Source organism: Suncus etruscus, chromosome 5, assembly GCF_024139225.1.
Source record: "Suncus etruscus isolate mSunEtr1 chromosome 5, mSunEtr1.pri.cur, whole genome shotgun sequence".
Taxonomy (NCBI): Eukaryota; Metazoa; Chordata; class Mammalia; order Eulipotyphla; family Soricidae; genus Suncus; species Suncus etruscus.
Genome location: NC_064852.1, coordinates 154081874 through 154107785, shown reverse-complemented (window position 1 = coordinate 154107785; position 25912 = coordinate 154081874). Strand labels below are relative to the sequence as shown.

At 51.6% G+C, this 25912-nt stretch overlaps 2 protein-coding genes across 2 annotated transcripts in view; one reads left to right on the top strand and one right to left on the bottom strand.

Moving 5' to 3' along the window:
- Positions 1-25912, top strand: part of TP53INP1 (tumor protein p53 inducible nuclear protein 1) — a 914054-nt gene that overhangs the window by 217433 nt on the left and 670709 nt on the right. The gene's annotated exons all lie outside the window — the stretch shown is intronic.
- Positions 1335-24521, bottom strand: POP1 (POP1 homolog, ribonuclease P/MRP subunit). The gene is made up of 15 exons (XM_049773865.1): positions 24380-24521; positions 23289-23453; positions 21480-21655; positions 19156-19404; positions 18513-18600; positions 17856-18043; positions 15394-15650; positions 14979-15072; positions 14016-14127; positions 12674-12793; positions 8496-8611; positions 7121-7312; positions 5935-6089; positions 4250-4540; positions 1335-2158 (listed from the first exon to the last, which is right to left on the bottom strand). The coding sequence occupies exons 1-15, from the start codon at positions 24519-24521 to the stop codon at positions 1564-1566; spliced, it is 2940 nt and encodes a 979-aa protein (XP_049629822.1). The 3' UTR covers positions 1335-1563.

Sequence of the window (25912 nt, the reverse complement as noted above, 5' to 3'; positions counted from 1 at the left end):
AACCTCTTGTAACTCATTCTGGGCACATGCCAGGCACCTGCTGATCCCTCAGCAGGAGAGAGCAGAGGCTTGGGTGCTGGAACACACAGAGAAATAGCTGAAAATGCTGGCAAGGAGTCAGGGAGATGGGATATGAGCAGAGAGGAGACCATGAAAGCAGGCCTGGGTTCCAGTCCAGGCACCGTGCAGGTCCTTCGGCACTGCCTGGAATGACCAAATCCCAAGCTAGAAGTCACCCAGGAGCACCACTAGATGTGACCCCCCGAAACCAAAATAAAACAGCTCAAATATTCCCAACTGAACTGCAGGCGATATTTTAATTGTCTTTGTGGCCACACGGAGTCACAAATATTTCCAGTTCTGTTGGGCTGGGTAAAATGCTTTCAGAGAACAAAAATGGGAGTCCCCGGCTGTTTCCCTCGCTCCATCCCCTTCCTTCCTGCAGAGACCCCATGAATTGATGTAACACCAGAGGAACATTACATTAAAAGAAAACAAAACCTCATCCCAACTTGGTAAGATACTGAGGGGTGGGAAAACAGTGTGTGAAGAGGGAGAACAACACATACAAGGCAACAAGGTTAGTGACCCAGAAGTTTCTCTTCTCTGCTAGACAAACATGCCATGCACATGTGCCCCCAAGGGGACAGAAGGCCAAGCACAGCTTTCAATAGAGGAATCCAGGGTTCCCTCCTCAGCCTCCTGTGGTCCCCCCAGCAACACCGGAGCTGAGAATCTGAGGACTGAGCACTGCCAAGTGCGGCCCCAAACAAGAGCAGCAGTTGTTCATTTTCATCAGCACCTGGGGCCACATGGAGTCAACTGATGGGGCTTGGAATGAGAATGGCTCCTCACCCAAGTGGCTCAGGAATCCAAAAGATGGAGAAAATTGGAGTGCAGACCCTGCTCTGCCTGGCAATTCAGAATGCACAGTAGTGCACGGAAGGTAGCAGAAAGAATATGTGTAGCTTCATTTAACCCAGTTCTCTAAATCAACCCGACTTTGGCCCCCTTCCTTTTTTTCTCAGGTTTCATAGAACCCGAGAATGGCTTCTGGACAGCTTTGAGTCACGGAGCAACAGAACAGCCGAGATGCCATCCGTCACTCCTGTGCTGGCCACCAACAAAGCAGGTACGAGGCCAAAAACTCAGACCTGGCTGCCACAGCGGGTGGCCGACAGGAGGCAGTGGCCCCATCACAGTGCAGCATCAGAGGGATCCTGGTTACCTACAGCAGGGGTTGGGGAATGTAGTTTCCCCAGGCGCAGACACTCTCCATAGCCAAACCAGTAACCACCGCAATTTTGCAAGCAGCAAAGGCTTTTTCAGGACGCTTTTTCCCCCAACTCATTGTTCCTGATAACCAAAAGGGGGACAAGGAGAAAGCAGCAAGAATGATCTCGAAGAAGAAACATTTCTTGAAAAGTCTGATGCCAAATGATGTTCCCCAGGGGGACTGCAGGGGCAGGGAGATGGGGGGATGAGGTGACCCTTTTGTCCACCTGCCTGGTGCCTCTTGGGCGGTGCTTTCCACTCTCCATGCTGAGAGCAAGCCGGGCAGTGTCATATCTCAACGGTGACCCTGGCGAACCGGTACTGCAGAGACTTGGCAGCCCGAAGCAGCACAAGCCCACGCTCGGCAGCCATCTGCCTGGTCAGCATGTCCAGGAAGCCAGTGAGGCTCACGAAGCCCAGGGCCTCACTGCGGCCCACGGCCATAGAGAAGTCGCCCTGTGTGACGAAGCCCAGGAGCACGCGGGAGCCGTGAGCCATGACAGAGGGCAGTGGCGCCGGCCACAGTCCCAGTGTGGAGCCCCTCACAGCCTGGCCCTTGTCTCTCCTCTTCTCTTTCTCTTTACGGATGTGGCTCTTGAAGGGGTCACTGTGCTTGGGCTCCTGGGGCCCCCCAAAGAGTCGATCCTGTCGCAGCCGCTGGAGATCCTCCTCAGCTGGGATGCAGATCATGGAGTGGGGCTCGGGGCTCCCCTTTCGGAGCGGGAAGACACTGACCCACACCAGGGCCTGAGGAAAGCGGCTGCAGAGGACCAGGAGAGCTTCAGGGTTGAGTGGCTGCCTGCTGCACTCCCCGCCTGAACTGGCCCGGATCCTAGAGCTGGGTCCGCACCAGACCGACAGTTGCTTCAGGCACGACCTGCTCCTGCGGAGACAGACAGGGACAGAGGGTGGAGACTAGGTTCTTTCCACCCACCCCTGACAGGAACTTAGGAATGTTTGGGGGTTGAGGAGACGTGGGCCACACCCGGTGGTGCTCAGGGAAAACTAGGTGGGGCTAAGGATGGAACTTGGGTTAGGGGCCTACAGGGCCAGCATCCCCCACCTGTGTTCTCTCCAATCTTCCCATGTGTTTCTTGATCCTGAAGGTAAAGACCAAACTACAAACACTTGCCCCTGACATGTCTTTATACATATTCACTGTAGCACAGGGTTGACTGGGATAATGGTGTGTCTGGGGGAATCTAAAGTAGCAATCACAGTGGAGAGGGGTCCTGGGGTATGAGGCCACAGTATTTTGTTAAAAAAGAGAAAATTCTGGGGCCAGAGTGATAGCAGTGTTTGGATGTTTGCTTTGCATGCAGCTAACCCAGGACAGAACTGGGTTCGATCCCCAGCATCCCATAAGGTCCGCAGAACCTGCCAGGAGTGATTTTGAGCCCAGAACCAGGAGCAACCCCTGAGTACTGCCGGGTGTGCTCCCCCCCCCCCAAAAAAAAAATGAAAGGAAAAAAAAAGGAAGAAAATATTGGGGCCAGAGCAATAGCATGGCAGGTAAGGTGTTTGCCTTGCATGCAGCTGACCCAGGTTCCATCCTGGCATCCCATATGGTCTCGAGTCTGCCAGGTGTAAATTATGTATGAACAGGCAGAAGTAATCCCTGAGCACCACCAGGTGTGGCCCCTAAAAAAAAAACAAATACTTATAGGAGACCAGAGGAAATGATACAGCAAGGAGGGCACTTGCCTTGCACATGACCCAATTTCAATCCCCGGCATCCAATATGGTCCCACAAGAACCAGCAGGTGAGGCCACAAAAACAAAGTCAAAAAGTTTTTTTACAAATATCGATGCCCACATTCTCCACCCAAACAAAACAAAACAAAAACAAACAAACAAAAAAGAAAAAACCCAAGGGGCTGGAGAGATAGCATGGAGGTAAGGCGTTTGCCTTTCATGCAGAAGGACGGTGGTTCAAATCCCGGCATCCCATATGATCCCCTGTGCCTGCCAGGGGGGATTTCTGAGCATAGTGCCTCCGGGTGTGAACCAAAGACCCCCTCCCCCCCCCAAAAAAGATGGCTTCCTTTGGGGCCAGAGAGATAGCATGGAGGTAAGGCCTTGCAATCGGCAGGTCAGTGGTTTGAATCCCGGCATCCCATATGGTCCCCTGAGCCTGCTTGGAGTGATTTCTGAGCACAGGCCAGGAGTAACCCCTGAGCGCTGTGACCCAAAAACCAAAAACCAAACAAATAAGCAAACAAACAAAAAGTTTTTACAAATAAATGGGGCCTGAGAAATATTGGTAAGGCGTGAGAGATAGCATGTTGCCTCAGCTGACCCAGGTTCTATCTCTAGCACCCTATATGGTCCCCCGATTCCACCACGAGTGATTTCTGAGAGCAGAGCAGGGAATAAGCCTTGACTACAGCTAGGTGTGGTCCCCAAACAAAACAAACAAAATCAGTAAGAAATGGAGCCAGAGAGCTAATATAGCAGGGAAGGCGCTTGCCTTGCATATAGCCAACCCGGGGCATCCCATGATTCCCCTGAGCCCAGCCAGTCATCCCTCAGTGCAGAGCCAGTGACTACTGCTGAGTGTAGTCCAAATTGCCTTCCTCCTCATTGCATTCAAGATCTGGCTCCAAGTCCTATGGCACTTCTGGGGCCTCTCAGGACTGGTGAGGGGCTGTCTCCTCTGCAAATCGCCTCCTTTCACTGGGGTTGCGTACAGGATTGCTATCCCATCCAGAGCCCCATACTATAGAAGACGCCACAGGGGAGCTGAGGAGACAGCACAGGAGACAGGGCGACACAGACCAGCAGACACCCAGCCCTGCTTTGCTCCGAGCTGTATGCTCCACCGGGGCACCACTAAGTGTGTCCTGGTGGGCCTAGCATCCACCTAGGTGCCTCGCCCATCAGCTGCTTGGCCACCAGCTGCCTAAAGCTTGAGTCTCCGCCCCATTTCCCTTCGCAGCCTCTCCTGACAGGCACAGCAGCTGCAGGCACTCACCTGAGGACACAGAAGCTGTTAGTCCTCTCTAGGACTGGGCCCTCTGTGGCTGCTGATTCCGCAGGCTGCTGGACGGCCTTGGCTGTGCCATCACTGGCTTCCTGGCCAGACTCTTGTGGCTGGGAGGCTCCTCCTGCGTCTTTCCCTGCATGCTCCGGGCAGGAACCTGCCCCTGCTGTCTCTTGGGCAACACCCCGTGCTGCCCACTCCTGGGTTAGCTGCTCCCAGGGGCAACGGAATGGTGCCAGCGTGCCCAGCTTTACAAAGTTGGGGCGCTTAGCAGGAGGCCGTCTATGAAGAGTGGGGAGAAGCACCTTCAGGGGAGATGAAGGAAGGAACCCAGGCACACCTCTAGGACCCTGAGGACCTGGCCCCATTTACTCATCCATTTGTCTCTAATGCTTAGCGATTTGATTGGGAGGAACCCAGGGGTGCTCAGGGCTGACTCCTGGTGGGGTCGAGGGAATCATCTGGCATGCCAGAGATTGAGCCGGGCCATAAATTGCCAGGCCAAAGAGGACCTGGGGACTGTCTTACCAAAACAGAAATGATGCACCCACAAGGGCACCCCCAGGGCTGGCGCCTGCTTGGGTGCCAAACCTGAGCCAGGACATCTCTGACTGAGGTCTGAGCCAGGGGTGCACGTCAGTGCTGCAGGGAACATGTACAAGTGCTCCACATGACAGGAACAGCTCGGTCAGGGTCAAAAGAGAGACCCCAGGGCTTTAGGGGCTTGTCTTGCATGTGGCCCACCCAACTTCGGTCCCCAGCACTGCACAGGGTCCCCTCAACACAAAGCCAGGTATACATACTAAGTATTACCGATGAGGATTCCCCCCTCAAGAAAAAAAGAACAGGAGCCAGAGCAATAGCACTGGGGTTGCACGTGGCCAACCTGGGACAGACCCGGGCTCGACCTCTGGCATCCCAAATGGTTCCCCCAGGCCCAGAGACATAGCACAGCGGCGTTTGCCTTGCAAGCAGCCGATCCAGAACCAAAAGGTGGTTGGTTCGAATCCCGGTGTCCCATATGGTCCCCCGTGCCTGCCAGGAGCTATTTCTGAGCAGACTGCCAGGAGTGACCCCTGAGCACCGCTGGCTGTGGCCTAAAAACCAAAACAAAACAAAACTAAACAAATGGTTCCCCAAGCCTGCCAGGAGTGATTTCTGAGAACAGGCCAAGAGTAACTTCTGAGCACTGCTGAGTGTGGCTCAAAACAAACAAGCAGGGGCCGGGCGGTGGCGCTGGAGGTAAGGTGCCTGCCTTGCCTGCGCTAGCCTAGGACGGACCGCGGTTCGATCCCCCGGCGTCCCATATGGTCCCCCAAGAAGCCAGGAGCAACTTCTGAGCGCATAGCCAGGAGTAACCCCTGAGCGTCACAGGGTGTGGCCCCAAAACCAAAAAAAAAACAAAAAAAAAAACAAGCAAAACAAAAGGATCAAAATGGGGGCGCCAGAGTACAAGGGTTAGGGCATTTGCCTTGTGTGTGACCAACCTGGGTTTGATTCCCAACATCCCATATGTTCCCCCAATCATGGCCAGGAATGATTACTGAGCACCACCGGGTGTGGCCCAAAAGCAAAATAAGCAAACAAAAACAAAGAATTAAAAAACAAACAAACAGCCCAAATGCTGCCCATCCCTCCCTTCTCCTACTATGGGGTGGGAGAACCCTAGTTCTTACCTTTGGTACTTTTCCAGAAGCTCCTTGGCTTGCTCCTGGGCAAAACGAACCCCTGCAGGACAGTCTGGGCAGTCCCCAGGGACACTAGGGGACCGCATGTACTGAGAATGCACCAGTGACTCCTTCAAACCTCCGACGCGGGCGCCCCGATAGATCTACCCAAAAACAGCCCGGACACACCATCAGCACCACCTCATGGTGCCAAGGCTGAATCCTGTGTCCGGCGAGAGGAAGGCACCTCCCTTTCCCAGACCCCTCATAGAGATTTAGGGCAGCGCACAACTGATACCCACAAACACCACCCAGCTAGGGAACGAGGCAGCTAATGGAACACACGTTGGAAGGGCAATGATGCTGAAAGAGGCACCTTCTATCCTGAAATGCATGTCCTGTTTTTCCCTCACCTCTTATATTTTGTTCAATAAAAACTCTTGCTTTACTAAAAAAAAAAGGGCGGGGGGGGGGGGGCTAGAGCGATAGCACAACACGGAAACAATTTAAGAGTTTCTTAAAGATTCCTAACAGCTGGACTGGAGCACAGCACAGGGAAGAGGGCATATGTCTTGCCCTCAGCTGACCCAAGTTGAATCTCCAGCATCCCATATGGTCTCCTGAGCAAAGCCAGGAGTGATCCCTGAGAACAGAGCCAGAAATGACTCCTTAGCATTGCCAGGTATGGGTCTCCACAAAGCTAAAGGCCCCCACCCAAAAAAGAAGACACGCCGAAGAGACCTGATTTTGAGAAGTCATGCATACTAGGTACAGCTCTAGTAGACGGCCTGGGGCACAGAGAGCCAGTGCAGGATTGAAGCACATAATCCCAGTTCCTGCCCCAGCACATGTGGTTCCTAAGCACAGCTAGGGATCACTCCTGGGCATGGAGCTCCAGGAGCTGAGATGCATAGGTCAGGCTTGGTCGCATAAGTACCGCCGAGCACCAGGAGTGGCCCCTAAGCACCAGTCTAGGGGTGTCCCCTGAGTATGACAGGATGTGGCCCCGATGCCTCCCACCAACCTCTCTCCATCTCCACATACCCACTATCAAGTTGGAGCGTTTCTCAGGAGGTGCCCTAGGACCCAGCCATGAGTCTCAATGAGCCCCAGCAGGTCCATCAGCCTCTGAGAACAGCCCAGGAAAGTGCCCATCACTGGCAACTGTGCAGGTAGGGGACCACCAGGCACTTACCAAGGGGATCCAGAAAGCCATGCCCCAGCCCTTCGGAAGCAGGATGTCCCAGCCACTGCCCCAGCCACGGCAGTCGTCACCAGCCACCTTCCCAGGCTGCTGGACCACCAGGATGGGGATCTTGGACTCCCGTGGCCCCAGAAAGAGTGGCGAGCCGGGCACCAGCAGCTCACTCCTCCTCTGGTTCAAGTCCTAGAGTGGAGAAGATTGTTGCTGGAAGATTCCACAGGGATTCTGGGGAAGCAGCTACAGAAACTCCCATCCTCCAAGGCAGTACTCAGCAGAATCACGGTGAGATATAGGAATTTCAGGATGCCCTTTCCTGTCTGGCACCACAAGCCATGATGCCACGAAAAACAGGAAAGAGAAAAATGTCTGCATGGGACAGGATAAGGGCCCGAGGGAAACTGGAGACATGGTGGGAAGGGGACACTGGTGAAGGGAGGCCGCTCCTCCACCAATGGCTTTGTAGACGACACAGCGTCAGCGGCAGCCACAAAACCGCACAAATATGTACACACACGCACAAGTGTGGGTAGGTCAGGTCACAAGCTCCAACTGTTCACACACACACCAGCAAATTTGGAAATGCACACACACAGATACAGTCACATACACACACACGCCAGTATGCTTGGGCAGAAGCACACACCGATACACACGGTCACATACACACATGTGAACAAGCCAGCAGTCAAAGCCACACACACATTCCATCACACACACACACACACACACACACACACACACACACACACACACACACACGTCTTCGCACACTGCTCCACATGTCTGTGCTCAGGACTAGGACCACCCCCTGAACTTCTTCCCCAGCATGAGCAGGCAGGGACACTGATACAGCTAGAACTGTGGGTGCTGAGAGAGAAAAAGGGCTCTCTCCAGGTTCAAGGGGACGGGAAAAGCTCAGACATGGGAACACTCCTGCCTACAGGAGGCTCTGACCCCCACCCCAATCTCTAGAGCACCCTACATTTCTCTTTTCTCCCCACCCTCAGCCACTACCACTCCGCCATCAGGGATGCCAGTCTTTTTGGATTTAAAGGAGACTGGAAGGGGGGGTGGGAGGAGGGCATTGCTGGTGGGAATGTTGCACTGGTAAAGTCTGTTTATGACTGAAACCCAACTACGAACATGCTTATAATCATGGTGCTTAAATTAAAGATTTATATATATATATAAATAATATATAATATATATAATAATATATATATATATATATATATACATAGAGAGACAGACAGACTGGAAGGTGAGCCTATGGGAGAAAGGGGGAGGCCAGAAGGTTGGCAGGCAGGAGGCGACTTTTCCTGTGCCTGCGGGAGACCTTCCAGCCTGGTACAGGGACTTGACTTACCTGATCCGAGAGTTTATTCTCGGTGACACTCCTGCAGATGTCCTGGTCCCAGAGGAAGCTGCTGGCACACGTGGCAGGCACGGCCCCCAGACGCAGCTCTCTCAGCTTCTCCTGATCTAGAGGGCAAAGGAGCAGTTTCAAGGCACAAGCCACAGTTCAGGGCAGTCACTGGCCCAGGCTAAGGTATCACGGTATCACTTCTGGCTCTGTACTCGGGAATCCCTCATGGTGGTGCTTGGGGAACCCTATGTGATTCCAGGGAGCAAACCTGGGTCAGTCACATGCAAGGCAAATGCCCTCCCCACTGTGCTATCTCTCAGACCCCAATGAGGAAATTTTTTTATAACTTACCAACTCAGGAAGGAATCACCCGACTAGAAAATGTTATTCTAGCAGGGGTCCTCAAACTTTTTAAACAGGGGGCCAGTTCACTGTCCCTCAGACCTTTGGAGGGTCTGACTATAGTACAAGCAAAACTTATGAACAAATTCTTATGCACACTGCATAGATCTTATTTTGCAATGAAGAAACAAAACAGATACAAATACAATATGTGGCCCGCGGGCCATAGTTTGAGGACCACTGTATCTAGAGATCTAGAGCAAGAGTGCACAGATAAGGCATTTGCCTTGCACACGGCCAACCTGGGTTCAGTTCCCAGCATCCCATATGGTCCCAAGCCTGCTAGGAGTTATATCTTAGCACAGAGCCAGGAGTAACTTGAGTGCAGCTAAGTATGGCCCAAAACGAACAAAAAAGTTATCTGGTGCATCATGGCCCCTACATTTGTTTTATTTATTTATTTATTTATTTATTTATTTATTTATTTATTTTGGGCCACACCCGGCGGTGCTCAGGGGTTACTCCTGGCTGTCTGCTCAGAAATAGCTCCTGGCAGGCACGGGGGACCATATGGGACACCGGGATTCGAACCAACCACCTTTGTCTTGGATCGGCTTGCTTGCAAGGCAAACGCCGCTGTACTTTCTCTCCAGGCCCTTGTTTTATTCTCTGATCTAACTTGCAGCATGGGACACATATTAAACCACCTGACTTCATGCAGAATCAGATCGAATCCTCCTGAGCCACTTCCTGTTGGGGAAGTGACATAGGAGACGGATTTTTTTTTTTTATTATTCTTTATTTTTTTTTTCTTGGAGACGGATCTTAACACCAACATATGGCTGCTGGCCCTGCTCCAGGCCTGCCTTGCCATCTTTCCCTTCTGCTCTGGCAGCTCAAGCTTATAGTGGCACTTTTCCAAAAACTAGACTCTTTCCTCTAAAATGGGGTTTTCTCATTCCCTTCCCCAAAATAGGAGATATATTCTGTTAAACATCTTAGTTTGGGACTAGAGTTTAGTTTGAAGCAGGAAGGCACTTGCCTTGCACATGGCCAAACCTGGGTTCAATCCTAGGCGTCCCATGGTCTTCTGAGCACTGCCAGAAATAATTCTGAAGTGCAGAGCCACAAGTAAACCCGGAGCATCAATCAAAAAAAGAAAGAAAGAAAAAAGAAAACTTTCAAATGTGGAGGGTAGGAGGTGGGACATACATAGAATGTGAACTACTTTTTTAAATCCCAATTTGCCTTTTAAAAAGCACATTTTTCTGATGTAAAACTAAAAGGAGTTAGGTAAATGTGTTTAACCAGCTGTGAACCAGCGTACTGTAAATATACTTCGGCCTCACAGGCTTGTTTCCAATCACAAACCCCTGATGTCTCCTTTTCCTTGTCTAAAAACTATGTGCATCTTATGGTTAGAAGTGTCTTATAGAGCAAAAAATACAGTATAACTCAAAGGTTGGCTTAAGTGCTGCTTTTCTCCTTTAAGTGTATTTGAGGGGTCAGAAAGATAGGACAGACAATGGGCAGAATACTTGCCTTTCAGGCAGTCAATCTAAGTTCAATCCCCAGCACCCTTGAGCCTGCCACGAGTGATCCCTGAGTGCAGAGCCAGGAGTAAGCTCCGGGGGCTGGAGAAATAGCATGGAGGTAAGATGTTTGCCTTGCATGCAGAAGGACAGTGGTTTGAATCCCAGCATCCCATATGGTCCCCCAAGCCTGCCAGGAGCAATTTCTGAGCCTAGAGCCAGAAGTAGCCCCTGAGAACTGCTAGGTGTGTCCAAAAAAAAAAAAAAAAAAAAAAAGCTCTGAAAACAGCCAGATGTGCCCTCCCCAATTTTTTTTAATTTTATGTATATTTGAAGATTGCGAGAGCTTTCTTAGTTTTACTTAGGGAAGTGAAAAATGAAGACAAGGTCTTTATCATTCAGTGCACCAGATAAGGCACGCTGCAAGCAGGAATGTACACACATCCTAGAAGACAAACAGGTGGTATGCGCTATCACTGGAGAGGAGCATGGGTGAAAGAAAACATGAATGCGTGGAACAAGACAAGCGCGGGGTGGCACCAGCATCATGCTAGTTCCATTAGGATCAAAAGAAGACCCGCCTCTGGAAGGCAAATACAGCAGAGCAGTGAGCATGAGGGAGACAAATCCTCAAAGAACAGCATGAAAACATTCATATTTTAAAATGTCACCCAAGGGCCAGAGGGATAGGACAGCAGGCAGGCACTTGCCTTGCATGTGGCCTACTCAGGTTCGATCCCTGGCGTCCCATAGGGTCCCAGAGCACCATCAGGAGTGATTTCTGAGTGGAGAGTCAGGAGAAACCCCTGAGCACTGCCGGCTGTGGCCTCCACAGACAAAGAAGGATAGGAGAGGACTTCACGTCAAGACCAGAAGTCAGTGATTAGGCTTTCGAGTATGAAGACCTGTGTGTGTGTGGAGATTAACCCTGTATAAACCCACTTAACACATCCATGTCTCTACCTTAAACTCTTTCCTTGTCCATTATCTTCCTACATGATGTGTAATACTTGTTAAAAAGTGGGGCCAGAGCGGAGAGATAGCGTGGAGGTAGGGCGTTTGCCTTGCACGCAGGGCAGTGGTTCGAATCCCGGCATCCCATATAGTCCCCCGAACCTGCCAGGAGCGATTTCTGAGCGTAGTGCCTGGAGGAATCCCTGAGTGCTGCTGGGTGTGATCCAAAAACCAAAAAAAAAAAAAGTAGGGCTGGAGTGAAAGTGCACCAGGATGGCGTTTGCCTTGCACGCGGCTGAACCAGGACGAACCTGGGTTCGATTCTCGGCGCCCCATATGGTCCCCCAAGCCAGGAGTAACACCTGAGCGTCACTGGGTGTGGCCCCAAAACAAAAATAGGTGGTGGCCGGAGCAATAACACAGTGGAGAGAGTATTTGCCTTGCCTTCAGTTGACCCGGTTCCATCCCCAGCATCCCATATGGCCATGGTACAGAGAGGAAGGCATTTGCTTTGTGTGCAGTTGACCCAGATTCAACCCCTGGCATCCCATATGGCCTCCCAAGCACCACCAGGGGTGATCCCTAAGCAGTGCCAGGAGTAACTCCTGGGCACCTTTGGGTGTGGCAAAAATAATACTTTGAGGCAGCGAGAGAAACTAACATGTCATTGACTCTCTTAACCCTTTAGACTCAAGTCAAGTTCCTTTGAAGTGGTTTGTGGACAAAGCCTGGGGCCTTTAAACTCACAATTAGAGACAGACTGAGTGAGACGCATCATTACCAGACAGACATGCTGACAGACGCTCCCCTCCCACCTTTCAGGGGAGGCTGAGGCCACTTTATGGCCCCCTAATAACCTCCACGTAACAGCTGGAACCCAGGGGTTCTTCCTACACACGCTGGTGCTAACCACTCACATCGCTTTGTTCAAGTGACTGGAAAATACAATGAGATTTCCTTGCTGCAAATCCCGAATCGAATCCCGACTCCCCTTGTAGCCAGCTCCTTCACCCCTCCCTGAGGACCAAGGGTCTCTGTCTAAGCCCAGACGCTAGTCACTGCAGCCACCGGGATGGCCTTGCCAGGATTCGAACCTGGATCATCTGTACATCAGACAGAGGCTTCCAATGAGCACAAGACCAGCTGCGGGCGCAGAGAACCTTCCTTGGCTTGGCTTGGGAAATGAAGGCAGGAGTGGGAGAGGGAACAAGGGGCACGGGGACAATGGACCTACAACGGAGGTCCTGTCCCCCCAAAACCTGGTGCATGGAACATGGGGAAGATGCCAAAGTAGAGGATACCAGGGTACTCAGAGGGCACAGAAAGCCAAGGGGACGGTGCACACTTTACCTTGGCAGTCTTCCGGGCCGGGCACCACTTTGGACCTCTTTTGAGGCAAGTTTAATCGTGGATCCCCCACTGTCAGTCCTAGAACCATACCTGGGGGAAGCTCTGCAGGTGATGCGATGCCTTTGAGGAAGAGCAGAGAGAGAGAAAGAGATGGCCCATGCTGGCTAGTGGCCCCCACCGCTCCTCAAACTCCGTGGCAGAATGAATGGAAAACTAGCCTTGGGCCCAGAGCAATAGCACAGTGGGGAGGCACTTGCTTTGCACACAGCTGACCTGGGTTTGATCCCTGACATCCCCATAAGGTCCTCTGAACCCCACCTGGATTGATCCCTGAGTGCAGAGCCAGGAATAATCCCTGAGCACCACCAGGTGTAGCCCCAAAGCCAACAAATATTCTGAGTCTTCTATTTTCTACTAAATGGATAACTTTAGGACAGTGTTCTTATGTCTTCATGCATCTGCTAAAGGGCACCAGGGCTGTGTACAAGTCGTACATTACACTGCTAGTCAGCCATGGTGGCACCCTGGAGTTCAGCCTTCCTATACCTGCTTCTGTGGCCCAGTGGTCAGTCATGAAGTTTTTCGAGAACCAGCCAACCCTGAAAGAAGTTTCCTACCAAAAATAAAACACTCAGGTGCTGGGATGAGCTATTTCACAGCACGAATGTTGAGTGTGTGTGTCTGTCTACACAGACCTCCTCCTCCACCATTGTAGTCCCATGAAAGAATGGGTATTTATCCTGAGCACCTTCTCTGAAAGGAGGGGTTGTCAGTGGCAGAGAACCCTAATGAACAGTGCAGCGAGTGCAGCAGGCATTGGCCATGCATGCAGCCAACCACTGTATGATCCCCGACACCACAGAGGGTCCTCCAAGCCTGCCAGGAGCAATCCCTAAGCACAGAGCTAGGAGTGAAGCCCTGAGTAGGGCGTTTGCCTTGGACACGGCTGATCTGGGTTCTATCCCCAGCATCCCGCAGGGTCCTTCGAGCCTGTCAGGACTGATTCCTGAGTGCAGAACCAAGAGAAACCCCTGAGCACTGCCAGGTGTGACCCCAAAAAAACAAAAAACAAAAGGAAAGAAAAACCAGAGTATTGACATCATCTCGTGACTTGGCTGTTTCCTACACAGACTCCACAATGCTACTTCAAGTTCAGAGTCCTCTCCTCTGTCCCCCTTTATGTGGATAGTTCCACAGCCCACATTGTTTGGGTTCACTCCTGATGGTGTGGGCCGTGACCCCAGGACTCCTACATGCAGAACCCAGACAGCTCCAAATGCCCTTCTGTGCTGCCCTGCCCTCGAGCCCCACACAGCATCCCTCGCACTTCTGCACCACCTACTTCCCAGCAGCTGGAACACAGCTCCTTGTGTGCGGTGCAGGGCCAGTTCAGCTGGCTTCCCGCAGGCGGCAGCCCACCATCCGTGCGGCGTCTGCTCGGCCTCCTCGGACCCCTGCAAAGAAACTGTCTAGGTCACCATGAGGGAGTCAGGCCTGGTGACTGGGCTCTGGGGGGGTGATGGGGAGTATTTCATGGGGAGGGGACAACCTATTCAATCCCACAGTCACTAACACCTGACCAACTCCCCTGCTGATGTGAGGGACAGGGTGACCCTGCCAACTTCTGTGAAGAGTGAGTGGACCAGGAGGAGGGGAGTAAAGGGCTGGGCCAGACTCTGGGGCACAGGAACATGAGTCCCCACAGACAGACTGGAAATATGGCCAGAGGGAGGAGCCCCACAAAGGCTGGTGGAAAGGGTCCCAGGGGTACCAGGCTCAGTTCTTTCTGAAATCTGCAAAGGCCAGTGAGGAATAATAAAGCCAGAGAGCAGTAAGGCAATACGGGTTCTGGGGATATCTGTTGGGAGGATGGAGTGACTCTACCCCTCAGAGCTTGGAGGGGGGCGGCCAGCAGTCATTCCCAGTAACACTTGGGATATCACCATGCTGCCGGCATCCAGGGGTACATGGGTGTGCAAGGACTGGGCCAGAACTGTCTAGGAAAAGCCCTATTCCATTCCCCCCCCCCCCTCTTTTCTCTCTCTCACAGACTGTCTCTGAGACCTTTTGAGGCTTTCAGAGATTTTGAGGCTCCTGGTCACCCAGCTTTGGGGTGAGGAGCTGCACAAGCAGCAGGCAGAACAGATGTGCAGACAAGGTTGTGGGGGGCATTGACTCTCTGGGCTGCTCCTAACCAATCAGGAAAACCAAGACTCAAGACTCAAGCTACAGGACTCAGCCCTGAGCCAGGGGCCAGACATGATCACAACCTGGCCGGTCCCCGAAGATGGAGGAAGACACTTACAGAGTGGACAGGCGCCGGCTTCAAGGCCTCAGTGAGGACACGATGGGACAGGGGACCAATGAGCCGGAATCTGTTCAGCTCCAGCGTCAGGTCGCTGAAAGACAGGAGGGGTCACCTGAACGGACGCCCCACTCTGAGGAGCCGGAGAGCACGACCCAGACCTCCCGGCACCGAGAATGTGACCATCACCAACTTTCCCATCATGGGGCTCGTGCAATAGCACAGCAGTGCCCCGGTTTGATCCCTGACATCCCACATGGTTCCCCAGGCCTGTTGGGAGTGACCAGAGTGCAGAACCAGGAATAACCCCTGAGCACCACCGAATGGCCCAGAAACAAACAAAACAAATGTCCCCATCACTGACTGTCCCATCACCACACGTCTGTGAAGGTTCCATGGAAAGTCCCGTGTGCACCTGACAGTGATGCCTGTGACCGGTGAGACCCAGGAGCGGGGCTCGTGAGGTGCCCGTGTCCCGTCGCCGCAGATCTTCTTGGCAGCACGGCTGTCCTCACCCTCGTCCCTCCGCTTCCTTTTCCTGCCAGGCCTCTCTGTAGGCGGCTCCATGTGGCGGCCGTCAGGTGCCTGTGTTGGGGGGGCATCAGGGCTGCAGGCAGGGGGCTGGACGGGCTCCGAGCACTGGCACGCGACCCGGACCTCCTCTAGAACATCCTAAGGGCACAGGCGTGGGTTTGGAAGTCAGGAAACTGAAAGGACTTTAAGATGGCCTCATTAAGTGTTAACTTAATCCTCTATTCAGAAAGTCCCATTTTAGGGCTAAAGAGAGAGCACAGCGGAAGGGCATTTGTCTTGCACACAGCCGATCCAGGACGAACTATGGTTCGATTCCCAGCATCCCATATAGTCCCTGCACCTACCAGGAGCAATTTATGAGCGCAGAACCACCCCTGAGTGCCACCAGGTATGACTCAAAAAAGAAAAAAAGAAATTCCCATGTTATGGGCCAGAGAGCTAGTACATTAAAGCCTTGTACACAGCCCCACTTGAGTTCAGTCCCTGTCACATGTGGCAGCACGAGCACGGCCAGGGAGCCACGCCTGAGTACTGAGTCAGGAACAGTCCTTGACCATCTCCAAAAAATCACAATGAATAGAACTGAATAAAATTGAAATTCCCGTTTTAAGCTAGAGGTATAGTTCAAGAGTTGTGGGCTGGAGAGACAGCATGAAGGTAGGGCGTTTGCCTTGCATGCAAGGACGGTGGTTCAAATCCCGGCATCCCAGATGGTCTCCCGTCGCCTGCCAGGGGCGATTTCTGAGTGTAAAACCAGGAGGAACCTCTGAGCGCTGCCGGGTGTGACTGCCCTCCACCCCCAAAAAAAGTTGAGTACATGAAACTCAACCCCCTCAAAAAACATTTAAGAAAACTCTAAATTTTACCCCTCCAATTCATAATCTATACTAATTCAGTGTCCTAGACTGTGGTACATCGACAATATAGGCATTGCATGTACGAGGCCCTCGGTTCAACTTCTGGCTCCAAAATAAAAAGATCAATTTCATCATCATCAAAAAGCTCTTGATTTTCAGGTGAAAGGTGGAGGTTAATTCACGGCACATAACAAAAGATAGCACCCTTGTATAGCGCATGCCTTAAAAAATAATGCCTGGGGGGCCGGGCGGTGGCGCTAAAGGTAAGGTACCTGCCTTGCCTGCGCTAGCCTTGGACGGACCGCGGTTCAATCCCCCGGCGTCCCATATGGTCCCCCAAGCCAGGAGCAACTTCTGAGCACATAGCCAGGAGTAACCCCTGAGCATCAAACGGGTGGGGCCCAAAAACAAAAAACAAAAAAATAAAAACAATAATGCCTGTCCCTGGAATGGAAATTCGGACCAAGAGAAGGGAAATTGACACTAGTAAATGAAATTGTGGCTGGAACATATATGTCTGAAACTCAATTCATAAATAACTTTGTAAATTATGGAGCTTTAAAATTTTTCATTGCAAAAATTTTTTGCAGGCCAGAGATAGCACAGTGGTAGGGCAATTGCCTTGCATGTGGCAGATCCAGGACAGACCTGGGTTTGATCCCTGACATCCCATATGGTCCCCCGAGCCAGGAGCTATTTCTTAGCGCCATCGGGTATGGCCCAAAAACAAAGAGAGAGAAAAAAAATTTTCCATGCCTAAGATTAAGGTAAACAGCAAGAGTACTCTGCCCAATTTTTTTTAAAGAGAAACTCCAGGGTCTGATGTCTGATGATAGTTCAGGGGGATCAGTACTTGCCTTGCACAGAGCTGGCCCACGTTCAATCCCCAGCATCCCATATGTTCTCCCCCCCCACCCCAAGCACTGCCAGGAGTAATTCCTGAGCACAGAGCAAGGAGTAAACCTCTGAGCATCACTAGGCATGGCTCCCCTACCCTCCCCCAAAAAAGAAAGAAAGGAAGCTAAATTAACTAGTAGTATAAGTCCTCAGACCTTCCTCAAAACAAGCTCTAAAAGGCCCCAAGTGCAACGAACCAATTCAGGATGACTGGAGCCTAGTGCACCCCCATCCTTGGCAGCCACCTACATACACCCCCTTGTTCTGCCTAAGCCTGATTACTCAGTGACAGACAGTCTTTCTCTTCCTCTTTCCTCTACTGCTCAAGCTGGTTGAAGTTCAGGCCCAATGCCTCAGGCTCTTTCAATGTCTGACCAATCCCGACAGACCATGTGAACACACAGGCAGAACAGGTAAGACAGAGGGGGTCTAGGTCTAGGACCACAACTGCTGGTCCTAAAAGTGGAGAATCGCCCGGAAAGTGTCCCTCAGCCCTGGCCCTAGAGGACCACCAGTGAGACTTAGGGTTCCCCGGTCCCAGAAGGAAACAGTGACAAGAGAAAGCAGAAAGCTCATCCGGGGGCCGCACCTGCTTGAGAGCTGGATGAAACCAGATCCACAGCTGTCGGGTCTCAGAGCTGTCCCCGGGGCAGCTTGCAGGCCTCCAAAGGAAGGTAACTGGGCCCAGTGTTTCCTGGGGGTACCGATGTGCCCGGTAGAGGGTGAGGCTGCCTTGGCACCTTCCAGACAAGCAGTGCACGGCTGCAAATGTCCGTCCTGGTGTGAAGAACAAAAGTCCCATCAGCCACATGCTGAGACAAACTCACAGCGGCTCCTTTGTCTCCAGGTCCCTGCACATCGTGACAACAGAGCTGCAGAGCTGCACCTGCCACCACTTGTCCCTGTGCTGACCAGGAAGCTCTTGATGTTGACCCCCGCCTGCCCAGTCCCAAAGAGCATGGCCCCGGGAGGTAAATGTTGGTGGAAATTCGTGATCCGGGAAGTTGATCCCCTCCTGCCTAAACACCCCCACCTAAGCAAAGACACTTCTCACCTGATACTTCTGGGGGTCAGAACCCACAGATCACCCAGGTTTCCCTCTATCAGCAGGTTCACCAGGAACAAGAACCATCCACAGGCTTTTGTTACAGATGTTACAATTCCCAAACTCCCCCAGCAGGCTTGGGGAAGGAAGGGAAGACTAGGTCCTGATGGAACTTGGGGGTGGGTAGGGCAACAGCATTACCTGTGTCCGTGTTGCACAGGGGTGACAGTGACTGCAGGACAGCTTCCTCGGCACCCCGCACCTCCACGCAGCAGTAGTAGGACAGATCCTGCAAGGTCAGGGCGGGCGGCGAACTCACAGAGGGAAAAGTGCATAAAGCTGGGCAGCAAAGCAATAGCACAGCAGGTGGGCACTTGCCTGGCACATGGCTGGTGGGGAATCATCCCGACCCATGCCAGGAGTGATTCCTAAGCACATGGCCAGAAGGAACCCCTGAGCAGACCGGATGTGCCCCCCCAATCTCACACACACTCACACACAATAGTGCACAAAAGAGCCCAAGGACAGAGCCACACCCCAAAGGTATCCAGGGAACAGAGAAAGGAGAGCAGGGAAAGCATTTGCCTTGAATGCGTCTGACCCGAGTTCAATCCCCAGCATCCTAGAGTCTCCCAAAACCACCAGGAGTGATTCCTGAGCGCAGAGCCAGGAGTAAGTCCTGAGCACCAAGTGTGATACAAAAGCAAAAGAATCAAATCACTCAGCACAATCAAATCACACAAGCACCCCCTTGTAGCCAAAGCTGTTAGTACCCCCCCACCCTCGGCATTAAGCACCCCTGGGGAAGGACAGCTCGAGGAGGTGGCAAGCAGGACAAACGGACCTGCAGGACACAGCGACTGCTCATGGCCCGGTAGCTGGCCCGGTGGCTCTTGGCCGTGGGCCGCTCGCCCAGGCAGTAGCCCCACCGCTTCACCATGTGGAAGCGCTTGGCGTGCCAGATGTGCGTCTCCAGCCACAGGTTCCTTCTCTGCCGCCGGTTGAACTCCAGCACGCGGTCAGTGTGGCAGCGCCGAGCCCTGTGGCACTTGTTTCTGGAGTGTTCTTTTTTCTGGTGCACAGCTTTCTCCGCCTGTGATATCGAAACGGGGGTTCTGAGGCTCCCACAATGGGCTTCCCCTTAAGTGGGAACCATCCATCGATCTCAACTTGGTGGGGGTTTTGTTTCGGCTTTGGTATTTGGGTCACCCCTGGCTCTACACTCAGAACTCTTTCCTGGCTCTGTGCTCAGGACATATCCCTGGCACTGAATTCAGGGGACTATTTGCAATGCAGAGACTCAAACCGAGTCAGCTGGAAGAAAGATGTTATTTTATATCTGGGGAGTGAAGCACTGACTATTTTACACTGTATTTTGGGTTTTGTTTTTTTTGGTTTTTTTTTTTTTTTTGGTTTTTGGGTCACATCCAGCAGTGCTCAGGCTCTGCACTCAGAAGTCACTCCTGGCTAGCTCAGGAGATGCCGGGAATCAAACCGGAGTCCGTCTGGTGTTGGCTGCGTGCAAGGCAAATGCCTTACTGCCATGGTATCGCTCTGGCCCCTATTTTACACTATTTAAAAAGCAAAACGAAACAGGGAGGCTGGAGACAGGGAAGAAAGCGCCTGTGTTACATATAGTTGACCCTGACTTGATCCCCCTGGGCTGCATATGGTCTCCTCAGCAGGGGTCAGAACTCCTGAGTGCCACCAGATATGAATGTTCCACCACCAAAAAACTCTGCCCCAAATTAAAAAAAAAAAAAAAGGCTTGAAAACAACCTCCTTTTTAAAAAAATTAATTCAATTCCCAGCATCCCCTATGGTCCTGAGCCTGCCAGAGCGACTTTTGAGCAACTTCTGAGTGCAGAGCCAGGAGTAACCTCTGAGTGCTGCCGGGTGTGGCCCAAAAACCAAAAACCAAAAAAAAAAAAAAAAAAAAAAAAAAAGAAAGCAATGTCAGGACAATAATACAACAGGCCAAGTACTTGTCTTACATGTGGCTGACCTGGGTTTGATCCCTGGCATCCCATATGCTCCCACTCTGCCAAGAGTGATCCCTGAGCAGAGCCAAGAGTAAGCCCTGAGCACTACCGAGTGAGTCCCAAACACCAGATTTAAAAAAAAAAAGTGAATCTAAAAGTGCATCAGACCATAGAGCATTTGCCTTGACACAGCCAAGCCAGGACAGACCTGGGTTCTCTATTCCGAGGCTGCCAGGAGTGACTTCTGAGCTCAGAGCCAAGAGTGTGTGGCCCAAAAAACAAAACAAAAAATGTGTTTCAAACGCAGCCCAACTGCTAGTACAGTGGGTAGAGTGCTTGCTTTGCATGTAGCCGACCCCAGTTTGATCCCTGGGAAATCCCATATGAACCCTCCCCATAGCACTGCCAGAAGTAATTCCTGAGTGCAGAGCCAAGAGTAATCCGATATTTCTGGGTGTGACCCAAAATCCAAAACACAAAAACAAAGTGTTCCAAATGCTCTATTTAAAGCAGCTGCAGGGGCCAGAGAGATATCACATCGGTAGGGCGTTTGCTTTGCACATGGCCAACCAGGATGGACAGTGGCTTGATTCAGTGGTATGGTCCCCCAAGCCTGAGCCCAGAGCCAGGAGTAACCCCTAAGTGCCACAGGATGTGCCCCACCCCCCAAAAAAATAAATAAAGCAGCTGCATTATTCAATATTCTGTTCATTTACAGGGTGAGAAAAATGGCTAAAACCTAATATTTTGCCAAATGAGACTACTTTTGGATTCTCTTCTTTCTGGGGGGACGGGCAGAAGAAGGTGTTTGGGGCCACACCCAGTGGTACTCAGGGGACCAGGAACAGCCTAACAGGCAAGTGCTTTAACCACATGGACTCCCCATGTGTCTTTGGACTTCCCTTCTAACACATTTTATCGGGCTCAAAGTTCTCAATCTGGGGCCGGAGAGATAGCATGGAGGTAAAGCATTTGCCTTGCATGCAGAAGGACGGTGGTTCAAATCCCAGCATCCCATATGGTCCCTGAGCCTGCCAGGAGCAATTTCTGAGCGTAGAGCCAGGAGTAACCCCTGAGCGCTGCCGGGTGTGACAAAAAAAAAAAAAAAAAAAAAAAAAAAAGGAAAAAAAAGCTCTCAATCTCCCGAAGAACCTAAAAGGGTAGTTGGAGGCTAGGGTGAATGCACCTCCTTCCGGGCCAGCTCCTGCAGCCGCCGGGGTAAGCGTTTGACGTCATGACTCATGGCTCTGCGCCTCATGTGTCGTGGCAGGGTCTGGAAGACAAGGGAGTTGGACGACTTCTGGGTCACGGCGGTCAGCATGGCACGGATCTCAGCTGCTCGGGCGCGCGCGAATGTGGCCGCTGTTGGGAGATAGGATGGGGTGAAGACAGAGGAGAGGTTCCTCAAGAGGCTTTGTGGGGGATAGACTTCCAGAAAAAATTTTAAGAAAAAAGAAAAAGAAAAAGAAAAAGAAAAAGGGGCTGGAGCAATAACACAGCGGGTAGAGCATTAGCCTTGCACGTAGCCGACCCCAGGAAGACCCGGGTTCAATTCCCTGACATCCCATATTGTCCCTCGAGCCCGCCAGGAGTGATTTCTGAGCACAAAGCCAAAGGTAATCCCTGAGCACCGCTGGGTATGGCCTTAAAACCTAATAAGAAATAAATAAATAAATAAATAAATAAATAAATAAATGAATGTGGGTTTTTTTTATTTAAAAAAAATGAAATAAAAAGTAGGGCCAGAGTGATAGCACGGTGAGGAAGGTGTTTGCCTTGCATGCTGCTGACCCTGACTCAATCCCCAGCATCCCCGATGATCCCACAAGCCTATCAGGAATAGTATCTGGGTGCAGAAATAATTCCTGGGTGCAGAGCCAGGAGTAAACCTCTAGCACCGCCAGGGATGGCCCAGAAACCAACAAATGAAAATACAGTGGCAAGGGCCAAAGAGAGCATATGGGTGAAGGCACAGACTGTGGGGATGGTCCCTAAATCCCACCAAGAGTGATCCCTGAGAGCAAAGGAGGCCCAAGCCCCTCAAAAAATACAGCTTGATACACCCTTTTTGGTTCTGTTTTAGGGTCAAACCCAGCAGTGCTCAAGGGTTGCTCCTTAGGACCACATGGGATGCCGGGGCTGGAACCCAGGTCAGCCGAGTACAACTCAGGCGCCTCCCCACAATGCGCCATCTCTCCGATCCCAATAATGAGTCTTGACTTGCCCCTTTTTCTAGAGGATCTCAGAGGCACGTCTGAATCATAAGCTCACAGCTCACGCTGGCACTCGAACCTCACAGGATGCCATATGGTACTTCTGTTAGACAGTCCAGCCTTCAATTTTTATACTCTTCAAATTTTTGCACCTAAAAGAACTGTTACCTTTCTTATTGTTTTAACAGTCTATAAAGAATTGTGTGTGGGCCCGGAGAGATAGCACAGCTGCGTTTGCCTTGCAAGCAACGATCCAGGACCAAAGGTGGTTGGTTCAAATCCCGGTGTCCCATATGGTCCCCCGTGCCTGCCAGGAGCTATTTCTGAGCAGACAGCCAGGAGTAACCCCTGAGCACCGCCGGGTGTGACCCAAAAACCCAAAAAAAAAAAAAAAAAAGAATTGTGTGTGTAATGCTGAAGATCGAACCCAGAGCCTCCCACACATGGCCTGTGCTCTATCAGTAAGCCACAACCCTGACCTGACAAAGAAACTTTTATTTTGTTTTGCTTTGCTTTGCTTTTTGGCCGCAACTGGCTGTGCTCAGAGCTTACTCCTGATTCTGCACTCAGCAATCACTCCTGGTCATACTCTGCACACCATATGGGATGCCAGGAATCGAACCCAAGTCAGCCATATGCAGGACAAGTGGCCTTGAAGAAGGGAGAGGCAGTGGGAACCACAAGAGGTGCCAAGGGTACCAAGGTAGGAAAGCTGATCCTGGGGGGCAGAGTGGGGGCACATTCTGGTCATAGGCAAATGCCTCTGTAGTGCCCACACTTACCAGTCAGATACTTGGGGATCTCCTGAGACGTGCCCTCGGGCCCCGCTTTCCAGCCACCCTTCTTCTTGAACAGGACCGTGGACGAGGACTGCTGGCTGCTGTCGGGTTCGGCTGCCTGCTGGGCCCCTCGGCCATGTCGCTGTCGTAAAGCTCCAGCGTGAGGCTCTAGTGGAGTTTTGAAAAGGGGAAAACAAAACAGTCACTATCATCCACCAGGGGCAGAACAAGTGCTAGGTGGATGTGGCACTTAGGAATCCCAAGAGTCATGAATTAGCCTTCCCACCGGGTACCAGAGCTGGCAGGCAGCTTGTGCACGACTGTTCTAAGTGGTCTCCAAAAGCAAAGTTCCAAAGGGAGTATTCTCAGATATACAGTCAACATGGATTGTCATCTAAGACCCCGGGATGCCACCAGGCACTGGATTCTGTCTGTTCGTCTCTGATAGTGATTCTCTGGTGCCGTTTAAATAAAGAGGCGCCAAGTGTCCCCTGAGTCTACGTGGGCATTTGAAGCAGCTGACGCCAAGTCAGGGCCAGAGCCCTGAGGTGGGCAGAGCCCAGAGACCTAGCAGAGAAATAGGACGACTTATGCTTCTCTCTTCGGTGGCCGTCCTGGAGTCCTGAAAATCAAGAACCTGTGACCAGGTTGCTCAATGGGAGTGTTCTGGAGACATTTTATTCTACAGTTTGGTCAGCGCTAATGGCTGGATAAATTTGAACCTAAAAACTGGCAGAATTGGAACCAAGGTCTGCTGTTCCTTAGCGGCCCCTTCCAGGCTCTTCTCCCTGACATTTTCTACTGCTACCCAGCAAACACCTATCACCTTTGTATGACCTGGTGCCGTTTTAGGGGAATGAAGAATATACAGCTGTAAGTAAAGAGAGGCAAGAAGAAGAGTCGCTGTTCAGGATGTGGGAACTTAAAAAATACCAAACTCCACAAAGCCCGAGGGGTTTAGAGGGGTTCTGCTCTACCTCCTCTCATTTGTCATTTAACAGAAAGTCACAAAGGGAACTGGCAAAAGCTACTGAACTACATACACACACACACACACACACACACACATGCATGCAGTCAGGGGAGCTGCTTACCTGATCTCTGTGAGTGCCAAGGCCTCCCGCCTCCATTATGAAGTTTCTGGCCTCTCTCGGGCTCGAAACCCGAGGATAAGGTTACATTCGTGGGCTGATTTCTCATTTTCTTAGCATGTTTGCGTTCCTTTGCATTCGACATTTCTGGAAGGGAAAAAAGAAGTTGAGTACTGCAAGAGGACACTAGAAGTATGTTTTTATTGGGGGGACAAGAGGGCTTGGGGCCATATGTGACAGTGCTCAAGGGACCCTGTGGGATGCTGAAGATTGCAGCCAGGTTGACCTTGTGCAAGGCAAGCACCCTAGACTATTGCTCCAGTCCCTGAATGTTTTCTGCCAACCTGCTCAGAGTCCATTCCTTGGGGGCCAGGGATGGAACCCAGGTGGTCTGTCTGCAAGGCAAGTGCTTTGCCTGCTGTATCATAGCTCCAGACCAAAAAGTAATGAAGGAAAGAAAAGACCACGGACAGCATACTCCTGAATGACAGGAGCCCTGGGAGGTAAAGGGAACCTGAACACAGAGAAACACAATGGCCCTTAGAACTCAGGGCACCAAGGTGCGACTTTGGGGAAGGGTTGATTGTGAACATCCATGTAAGCAGGTTCTTTTACTCTGGCTGCCCTAAAGGCCCCCTCCCAAATAATGCCTCGGAAGGTTCTGGAGGTTCTGGAGAGTGTGTGTATGTGTGCGTGAAGCGAATTCAGGACAGAGAGCAAGTAGAGACAGACAGACAGAGACACTGACTCTCACTGACCATGACTGAGAGACAGAGAGACTGACTGTCACTCACCATGACTGAGACAGAGGCAGAGACAGAGAGACTGACTCTCACCATAAATGAGACACAGACAGAGAGACACAGAGACAGAGACACAGAGACAGAGGGACAGAGAGACTGACTCTCAATGACCATGACTGAGAGACAGAGAGACTGACTGTCACTCCCCATGACTGAGACGGAGACAGAGAGACACAGAAACAGAGAGACTGACTCTCACTGACCATGACTGAGAGACAGAGAGACACAGAGACAGAGGGACAGAGAGACTGACTCTCACTGACCATGACTGAGAGACAGAGAGACACAGAGACAGAGGGACAGAGAGACTGACTCTCACTGACCATGACTGAGAGACAGAGAGACACAGAGACAGAGGGACAGAGAGACTGACTCTCACTGACCATGACTGAGACAGAGACAGAGAGACACAGAGACAGAGGGACAGAGAGACTGACTCTCACTGACCATGACTGAGACAGAGACAGAGAGACACAGAGACAGAGAGGCTGACTCTCACTCACCATGACTGAGAGACAGAGAGACACAGAGACAGAGACAGACTGACTGTCACTCACCATGACTGAGACGGAGACAGAGAGACACAGAGACAGAGAGACTGACTCTCACTGACCATGACTGAGACAGAGACAGAGAGACACAGAGACAGAGAGGCTGACTCTCACTCACCATGACTGAGAGACAGAGAGACACAGAGACAGAGGGACAGAGAGGCTGACTCTCACTCACCATG

Bases quoted from the DNA above. Each gene is read 5' to 3' on its own strand.
- POP1 (XM_049773865.1), bottom strand. From the start codon at position 24,521: ATGTCGAATGCAAAGGAACGCAAACATGCTAAGAAAATGAGAAATCAG. The intron at 18,044-18,512 runs GTAATGCTGTTG...TCTTCACACCAG, and splicing joins CCTGTGCAACACGGACACAG to GACGGACATTTGCAGCCGTG. The intron at 2,159-4,249 runs GTGAGTGCCTGC...CTGTCTCCGCAG, and splicing joins AACAGCTTCTGTGTCCTCAG to GAGCAGGTCGTGCCTGAAGC.